General features: G+C 40.8%; 1 protein-coding gene across 1 annotated transcript in view; it reads left to right on the top strand.

The window, feature by feature from the left end:
* Positions 1-10,000, top strand: part of plxna3 (plexin A3) — a 65,457-nt gene that overhangs the window by 31,722 nt on the left and 23,735 nt on the right. The window contains exons 7-12 of the mRNA XM_068732145.1: positions 4,069-4,169; positions 5,288-5,411; positions 5,584-5,740; positions 5,940-6,039; positions 7,409-7,523; positions 9,801-10,000. The exon at positions 9,801-10,000 is cut by the window's right edge and continues 1 nt beyond it. Coding sequence (XP_068588246.1) covers positions 4,069-4,169; positions 5,288-5,411; positions 5,584-5,740; positions 5,940-6,039; positions 7,409-7,523; positions 9,801-10,000 — 797 coding nt within the window. The remainder of the gene's footprint in view (positions 1-4,068; positions 4,170-5,287; positions 5,412-5,583; positions 5,741-5,939; positions 6,040-7,408; positions 7,524-9,800) is intronic.

The following is a 10,000-nucleotide window of genomic DNA, read 5'->3' as shown; positions in this document are numbered from 1 at the left end:
TGTGTCATGTTAAAACTTGTATTGTACCGTTGAGAGGAAGCAGAGCAGAGTTCAACAACTGTTAGTTCCTGTGCAGCTGACGACACACACACACACACACACACACACACACACACACACACACACACACACACACAGATGTTGTTGTTGGTGTGATGTCAGTAAACAGCTGTTAGGGTTCAGCTGGATGTCAGAGAGTCTCTAATGAATCTGAAACATTATTCAAATTCAAAGGAATGAATTTATTTTTTCAAATCTTAAAGCAACAGTTACATGAAAAGTTTTAGTGACAGGTGAGGAGACACACACACACACACACACACACACACAGAGAGGAGTGTGTTAACTGCAGTGTTACATAAACAGTCACATGAGGCTTCAGCAGCCAATCAGAGCAGCCGGCTGGTTCCCACAGAGAGAAGTTTAGAAACATGACGTCATCTGAGTTTAGAGACAAAGTTTATAAGTTTACACGTTTATAAGTTTACAAGTGTACATGTGTACATGTTTACAAGTGTACATGTTTACAAGTGTACATGTTTACATGTGTACATGTTTACATGTTTACAAGTGTGCAAGTGTACATGTTTACATGTTTACATGTGTACATGTTTACAAGTTTACAAGTGTACAAGTTTACATGTGTACATGTTTACAAGTGTACATGTGTACATGTTTACAAGTGTACATGTTTACAAGTGTACATGTGTACATGTTTACAAGTGTACATGTTTACATGTTTACAAGTGTGCAAGTGTACATGTTTACAAGTGTACATGTTTACATGTTTACAAGTGTGCAAGTGTACATGTTTACAAGTGTACATGTTTACAAGTGTACATGTTTACATGTTTACAAGTGTACATGTTTACAAGTGTACATGTTTACATGTTTACAAGTGTGCAAGTGTACATGTTTACAAGTGTACATGTTTACAAGTGTACATGTTTACATGTTTACAAGTGTGCAAGTGTACATGTTTACAAGTGTACATGTTTACAAGTGTACATGTTTACATGTTTACAAGTGTACATGTTTACAAGTGTACATGTTTACATGTTTACATGTTTACAAGTGTACATGTTTACAAGTGTACATGTTTACATGTTTACAAGTGTACATGTTTACAAGTATACATGTTTACATGTTTACAAGTGTACATGTTTACAAGTGTACATGTTTACATGTTTACAAGTGTACATGTTTACAAGTGTACATGTTTACATGTTTACAAGTGTATATGTTTACAAGTGTACAAGTTTACATGTTTACAAGTGTATATGTTTACAAGTGTACAAGTGTACATGTTTACAAGTGTACATGTTTAGAATGTGATAATAGTTTATACTGTGAAGCAGTATTTTCACTGTGTAGTACTAGTGTTTTTGCTGTAGAGCAGTATTTTCACTGTGTAGTACTAGTGTTTTTGCTGTAGAGCAGTATTTTCGCTGTGTAGTACTAGTGTTTTTACTGTAGAGCAGTATTTTCACTGTGTAGTATTAGTGTTTTTACTGTAGAGCAGTATTTTCACTGTGTAGTGTTTTTACTGTAGAGCAGTATTTTCACTGTGTAGTGTTTTTACTGTAGAGCAGTATTTTCACTGTGTAGTACTAGTGTTTTTACTGTAGAGCAGTATTTTCACTGTGTAGTACTAGTGTTTTTACTGTAAAGCAGTATTTTCACTGTGTAGTACTAGTGTTTTTACTGTAGAGCAGTATTTTCACTGTGTAGTGTTTTTACTGTAAAGCAGTATTTTCACTGTGTAGTACTAGTGTTTTTACTGTAGAGCAGTATTTTCACTGTGTAGTACTAGTGTTTTTACTGTAGAGCAGTATCTTCACTGTGTAGTGTTTTTACTGTAAAGCAGTATTTTCACTGTGTAGTACTAGTGTTTTTACTGTAGAGCAGTATTTTCACTGTGTAGTGTTTTTACTGTAGAGCAGTATTTTCACTGTGTAGTACTAGTACATTTCCTCAGAGTTTAAACGTTCAGACCTTAGATCTCTAGTGACTCTGTTTGTCCTCCACGCTGCTTTGTGAAATGCATTGTGGGTAACATTAGTTCCCAGTCCGGTGACCAGAGACCAGTCAGGAGCAAAGAGATCAACAATAACATCAGCTGGTTTTCTTTGATTTTAATATTTATAGATATTAAGTTGAAGCCAAAGTTCAGTTTGTTCATTCACACATTCATGTTTTCAGCTTATTTAAATATAACAATCTTACATCAACACGTTTTATTCACGTTTCTTGAAGCAGAAGTATTCGTCTGCTCCGTTGAAACGATGAATCACTGCAGACTGTATGAGAACCAAAACTGCAGACTCAGCTGCTTTTTGAATGAAGTCTGGTGGAGAGAAACAACGTCGCTGTTCCTTTAAGAAAAGCCTCTGATAATGAGGTCAGAGAGGAGACAGGACTCCGTGTGTGTGTGTGTGTGTGTGTGTGTGTGTGTGTGTGTGTGTGTGTGTGTGTGTGTGTGTGTGTGTGTGTGTGTGTGTGTGTGTGTGTGAGACAATGAATGTATTCATGTGTGAACGTCTGAATAAGACAGAGACGGACAGAGTGTCCACTGTGTTTCACTGTGTTTACTGTCTCCCTGCTGCAATGACCTCTGGGTAAAAGATACTACACTCTCTCTCTCACACACACACACACACACACACACACACACACATACTGACTAACTGTCTGTAAAATCAAGACTAATGTGTTACACACAGGCCTCAGGCTGTTACTGTCTGAGGAAAACCACCAAACCACACTGAGATAACACACACACACACACTCACACACTCACTCACACACACACACACACACACACACACACACAAACACACACTATGACCATACTATCAAGTGAATTAAACATATTTGCCTCGATAACGACAAAGTTAACTGATCTCATCTGATTTACCTTGGAGCTCTCTGTGGTCTAAACCATTAAAGGTCACATGACGCGCTCACTTCCTGGTTCTCGTGTTCTTGTGGTTCTTTGATGTTTACCCGCTCCGATTGGCTTGGGGAAACCAGGACCGCGTTGCACCTTTGCACAGGTAGTCGGGCGGAATGTTCTAATGAGCCTGAATCCGATTGGCTCGTTGAATCACAACAACAAACCGACACATATGGATTCATCCGCCGCTCAAAGTAGTCCCCAACAAAGTGTCCGTTCCCTGTCTGTCTGATGAACAACGTGAGACGGATCCTTTGAACTTTTACAGTTCTGTCTCTCGTTTTGAATGAAAACGTAGAAGAAGAAGAATACTGACTGAAGTAGTATTCATTAATGTTGATCTCAGTTCAATGCTTTAACCTTCACAACGTGTTTCTCTCTGTGGGCTTGATTTTCAAAATAAAAGCCCTGCTCCTCTATGAAACAGAACCATGATGACCAGAAGTAGAGAACTAGAACAAGTGTTTAGAGAACAACAGTCATGATGACATCACTCCGTAAAGAGAAGTGTTACAATGTTGATAAAACTGAGTCTCTACAAATATGAATCTATTGACATGTCTCCTCTCTCCTCTCCTCTACTCTTTCTCCTCTCCCCTCCTCTCCTCTCCTCTACTCTCCCCTCCTCTCCTCTCCTCTCCCCTCCTCTCTCCTCCTCTCCTCTTCTCCTCTCCTCTCCTCTTTCTCCTCTCCCCTCCTCTCCTCTCCTCTACTCTCCCCTCCTCTCTCTCTTCTTCTCTCCTCTCCTCTCTCCTCTCCCCTCCTGTCTCCTCCTCTCCTCTTCTCCTCTCCTCTCCTCTCTCCTCCTCTCCCCTCCTCTCTCTTCTCTCCCCTCCTCTCTCTCTCCCCTCCTCTCTCCTCCTCTCCTCTCCTCCTCTCCTCTCCTCTCTGATTTCTGGTCACATGACTGTTGGTCTCAGGTGAATCATGACGTCATAGTTTCAGGAGGTTCTGGTTGAAGTGAATGTTTTATTAGAGGAGAGGTTCATAATGACAACATGAAGAATAACATGCGACCGAAGCGTCGGCGACACGTGATGCGTTCACGGACCGTCGGCCCTTTACTCCTCAGCTGTTGTTGTCCGTCTGAACGTTTGATCTGGTGTGTTCAGGTGAGCAGACTCCCGGTGGAGAGCTGTGAGCAGTACAGCAGCTGTTCCTCCTGCCTGGGCTCTGGAGACCCTCACTGTGGATGGTGCGTCCTCTTCAACAAGTAAGGACCCGACCGTCACCTCAGCGTGTCGGCCTTAGTGGAGCTCATTCCTCACGGGACTGAAGCCATCGTTCTTCTTAGTGGACCTGAGGAATGAAGTATTAGAGGTTTTTACTGTGACTGTGATCCGCTTATTTTTGGGTGAAGTTTCAAATGAGACCATCTGCTTTTCCCTGACGCGTTCAAGACGTGTCGGAAAGTTGACAGTTCTGCTGTGATAAACGGCCTCATGTTAGTGAAAAGAAATAATCTTATTTTTATTTAATCGCAGTAAGTACACCGTATACACTGTATCGTAGCGTACCTTATTTTACCGTAGCGTAGCATAACGTACCGTACTGAATTATAAACGCTAAATACTAAAAACTTCTTGATTTTATCTTAAACTAGAACATATTTCTGTCTGAACACTGTGTGTGTGTGTGTGTGTGTGTGTGTGTGTGTGTGTGTGTGTGTGTGGTGCCTCATGGGAACACACATGTTCAGGTGGAGGAAGTTCCTCTATGGATTATCACCATTTAGCTTTTCCTTCAAAGTAAAAGCCCTGGACTACCAGTGGACTCTCAGATGTCTATAAATATATGCTATATATAAATATATGCTATATATATATATATATATATATATATATATATATATAGTATATATTTATATGAATAATCTCTGTATCTATGGAATCAGTGATGTTTATAAAAGCATTAATATGCATCATCCCAAACTGGAAATAAATCTTAATAATATGAAATAAATTAACAAAATATTTGTTATTGAATTATTATCACATTTATATGACAACAAAATACAGGAAAAGTAATTAATGAAACAATTAAATTATATAAATTATAAATATGAAATAATTAATTAAAATACTATAATATATTAAAATAAGGAAATACATAAATTAGATTTAGTTATTAAAATATGTTTTTAATTAATTAAGAAGTAATTCATTAATTAATAATATAAATTAAATAATACATAAAGTTAATATTGAAATAATTTAACATTTAAATAAAACAAAAACTAAGTAAATAATTTGAAAATAATTGCATTAACAAAAATATTTAAAAACTAAATCAACATATTTAAAATAAAATAAAATATTTGTATCACTCCAGGTGTTCCAGACAGGAAGCATGTGACAAGTGGGAGGAGCCTCAGCACTTCAACACCCGGCTGGACCAATGTGTGGAGATCACTGTTACCCCGAGCAACATGTCAGTCACCTCACCGGCAACACAGGTACACACACACACACACACACACAGGTACACACACACACACACACACACACACACACACAGGTACACACACACACACACAGGTACACACACACACACACACACACACACACACAGGTACACACACACACACACACTGATGATGGTGATGATGACTCTCTCTCTTGCTCTAGTTGACCATCCGGGTGCAGAACGTCCCGGTCCTGTCGGGGGGCGTGTCCTGTGTGTTTGAGGACCTGAGTGAAACCACTGGAGAGGTTCAGGTCAAAGGTCAGGTGATATGTCTGTCACCGTCACTGAGAGACCTGCCGACACACACACACTCCTACGGTGAGACACACACACACACACACACACTCCTACGGTGAGACACACACACACACACACACACTCCTACGGTGAGACACACACACACACACACACACACACACTCTCCTACGGTGAGACACACACACACACACACTCCTACGGTGAGACACACACTGTCGTGATGTGAATGGATGAAGTGATCAATAAAGTTTTGTTCCAGGAGAGAAGCGGGTCGTCCGGCTCAGTCTTCGTTCCTCTGAGACGGGACTTCAGTTCATCAACACCAACTTCATCTTCTACAACTGCTCTGTGCTCAACTCGTAAGTCTGACCTCACCTCCTATCCTCCTACCCTGTCTCCTCCTCTCCTCTGCTGCTGTTTAGTCTCTTTGTTTCCTCTCCTTGTTTTCTCTTGTCTTGTTTCCTCTCCTGTTGTTTCCTCTTCTGTTGTTTCCTCTTGTTGTTGTTTCCTCTTGTTGTTGTTTCCTCTCCTGTTGTTTCCTCTCCTGTTGTTTCCTCTCCTGTTGTTTCCTCTCATTGTTGTTTCCTCTCCTGTTGTTTCCTCTCCTGTTGTTTCCTCTCATTGTTGTTTCCTCTCGTTGTTGTTTCCTCTCATTGTTGTTTCCTCTCCTGTTGTTTCCTCTCCTGTTGTTTCCTCTCCTGTTGTTTCCTCTCTTGTTGTTTCCTCTCGTTGTTGTTTCCTCTCCTGTTTCCTCTCATTGTTGTTTCCTCTCCTGTTGTTTCCTCTCATTGTTGTTTCCTCTCCTGTTGTTTCCTCTCCTGTTGTTTCCTCTCGTTGTTGTTTCCTCTCATTGTTGTTTCCTCTCCTGTTGTTTCCTCTCCTGTTGTTTCCTCTCGTTGTTGTTTCCTCTCGTTGTTGTTTCCTCTCGTTGTTGTTTCCTCTCCTGTTGTTTCCTCTCGTTGTTGTTTCCTCTCGTTGTTGTTTCCTCTCGTTGTTGTTTCCTCTCATTGTTGTTTCCTCTCCTGTTGTTTCCTCTCCTGTTGTTTCCTCTCCTGTTGTTTCCTCTCATTGTTGTTTCCTCTCCTGTTGTTTCCTCTCGTTGTTGTTTCCTCTCATTGTTGTTTCGTCTCCTGTTGTTTCCTCTCATTGTTGTTTCCTCTCCTGTTGTTTCCTCTCATTGTTGTTTCCTCTCGTTGTTGTTTCCTCTCGTTGTTGTTTCCTCTCCTGTTGTTTCCTCTCGTTGTTGCTTTTCCTCTCCTTGTTTTTTCTCCTCATTGTTTCCTCTTTTCTTGTCTCCCCCCCCTCGGGGGAACAGATTTACAGAGTAACATAATCTGTGCGCTCGCTGGTTGCCATGGTAACAGCAGCTCTGAGCATTGGACACACACACACACATATATAACACACACACACACACACACACACACACATATATATAACACACACACTCTCTCTTATATATATATATTTATATATAACACACACACACATTAAGACTCTCTACAGCACTACATGAGGATTCATCCACCGCTAAAGAATAGTCCCCATCACAGGAAGTGGGACTGTATTAAGAGACGGACCAACATGTTGCTTTGAGTCTGAACAGATTAAATGTAGAATAATAACAGATTGACATTGTTTAGACTTATCGTCACTAAGTTAAATAAAGGAATAACACAGATGTTTTAACACCCCCCCCCCCCCCCCCCCCCCCCCCCCCCCTCTCAGGTGCACTTCCTGTGTCAGTAGTGAGTTTCCGTGTCATTGGTGTAAATATCGTCACGTCTGCACCAACAACCTGCAGGACTGCTCCTTTCAGGAGGGACGAGTCAGCAACATGGAGGTACCTGAACACACCACACACACACACACAAAGACACACACACACACACACAGTTTGTAACCCTCCGTCTGGTGCGTTCAAGGACAGAAGGTTCAAACTGTCTCTTTGTTTTCTCTTAGCTGGATCACATGACATTATTTAATTGATTCAAAGCTCGTTAGCAGCGATCGTCTCGTTGACCTGATTGGTGCTCGGTGACAGTAACGACCTCTCATTGGCTAATTGGTTAATGGAAGATGAATAGCCACTTAATTGACATGAAAGCACCCAATCACAGCAATTAATGTTAATTACCAGGCAATTAGGGCCGACTACAGAGAGGGGGGGGGGGGGGTAGACACAGAGACAAACAGGAAGAAGGAGCGTTTTTTCAGAGTAAAAGTCTCTGAACTGATAACAGAAGGACGATTTAAAGAAGACTTTTTAACAAAAAGCTCCGTCTCTGTCACGATCAGTACAATACATTCAGTAGCTAGCGTACTGCAGCTAATGCTAATGCTAACGCCCTGTGCTAACGTTAGCTCCACGTTTATAAACGAGTCTCACTGTTACACAACGTTCAACGAGACCCAGATCCACTGAACCAGGAACCAGAGATGAGAGTCTGTGATTGGACAGTCTGAGGTAGAGGGGCGGGGCTTAGGGAAGGCTGAACCGTCGCCGTCATCAACGTTTTAAATACGAGTACATCATAACTCTGACTCTACTGTGTGTTTATGACCTGTCAATCAAAATGTATCACAACAATCAACTTTATTTAGAAACAATGATCATAAATATATTTAAGTAAAGATACGAGTAAACCGTCAACGTTTGATCTAAAGGTTCCTCTTCATCGCTCCTTCAGTCTCACCCTCCTCCTCCTCCTCTTCCTCCTCCTCCTCCTCTTCCTCCTTTTCCTCCTCCTCCTCTTCCTCCTCCTTTTCCTCTTCCTCCTCTTCCTCCTCCTCTTCCTCCTCTTCCTCTTCCTCCTCTTCCTCCTCCTCCTCTTCCTCCTCCTCCTCCTCTTGATTTCTGTCTCTGTGTTTCTCTCTAACAGGTGAGTTGAGTGTTTAAATAAATGTCCAATGTTTGCTGAGCGCCTCAGAGCCACAGTTGGTCTTTATCCAAAACACACACACACACACACACACACACACACACACACTCACTGTCACAGTCTCACAGTCGCTGCTGGCGTCCGCTGTGCTCTCGTCCACTTCCTGTGGAGCTAATGGTCTTCCTGTCAGTCACAAGGCAATTAATTACCGTGGCGACGCTCATTAATAAAGGTTTCACCCCTCTGAGAGAGGTGTGTGTGTGTGTGTGTGTGTGTGTGTGTGTGTGTGTGTGTGTGTGTGTGTGTGTGTGTGTGTGTGTGTGTGTGTGTGTGTGTGTGTCAGTAGCCTCAGGAAGTTCCAAAGCTTGGATCTGTCACCAGCTGTCCATTACTGAACACACACACACACACACACACTGTTGGCTGTGTGTGTGTGTGTGTGTGTGTGTGTGTGTGTGTGTGTGTGTGTGTGTGTGTGTGAGTGTGTGAATGTGTTACAGTGTGATAAAATAACACAGATATGGATCCATAATATTCCAAATAATACATATAAAGATTATTATTACCAATAACAAATATTTGTTCAAATATACTGTATATTTATACCCTCATATATATATATATATATATATATATATATATATATATATATATATATATATATTCATATTTTCATTAATAATTTAATAAACACTCAAACCACAGGTTCCCAAATTGATTGACGGGTCAGTTAATACGACAATAAAAGGGTTATTAATAATTTAAAGCTTCTCTGATCAATAATTGATTCTAATAACGGAGGAGACGTCTGTGATGATGATGTCATCAGCTTCTTTATTTTTATGTATATTTTATGTATGTTTTATTTTCATATGGAGGAGCACAGCTGAGTGAAATCATAAAGAAAGAAATATTATTCTTATTTATTGACTTGTTTTTGTATTTATTTATTTGCATATTTAATTATTATCAACGATTGCTTTCTATTTATTTATTCTTATATCTGTGTACATCTATTTATTTTTAAATAACCTGCCCATTCATTTCATCATTTATAATGTTTTTTAATTTAATTTGAATTATTTTATTTATCATTTTTGTATCAACCTAAAACTTGTTCCACACTGTGAACAGACTACATGTTTGTGTCAGAGAGGAAGTATAAAACACTGACTCTATATTCATTGAACTGCTTGTGTTGACGGTGATGTCAGAGTTTATTAACCCCCCCCCCACAGGGCTGTCCTCAGATCCTCCCCACCTCCGACATCCTGGTCCCGGCCGGGATGGTTCGTCCAATCACGTTGCGAGCTCGTAACCTCCCTCAGCCTCAGTCGGGTCAGAAGAACTACGAGTGTGTGTTCAACATCCAGGGGAAGGTCCAGAGGATCCCGGCGGTCCGCTTCAACTCCTCCTGCATCCAGTGTCAGAACACCTC

This window comes from Cebidichthys violaceus, unplaced genomic scaffold (genome assembly GCF_023349555.1).
Source record: "Cebidichthys violaceus isolate CVI_PGR_0920_01 unplaced genomic scaffold, fCebVio1.0.p SCAF_57, whole genome shotgun sequence".
Lineage (NCBI taxonomy): Eukaryota > Metazoa > Chordata > Actinopteri > Perciformes > Stichaeidae > Cebidichthys > Cebidichthys violaceus.
The sequence above is the reverse complement of the archived record's forward strand: the minus strand, read 5'-3'. Positions and strand labels throughout refer to the sequence as shown.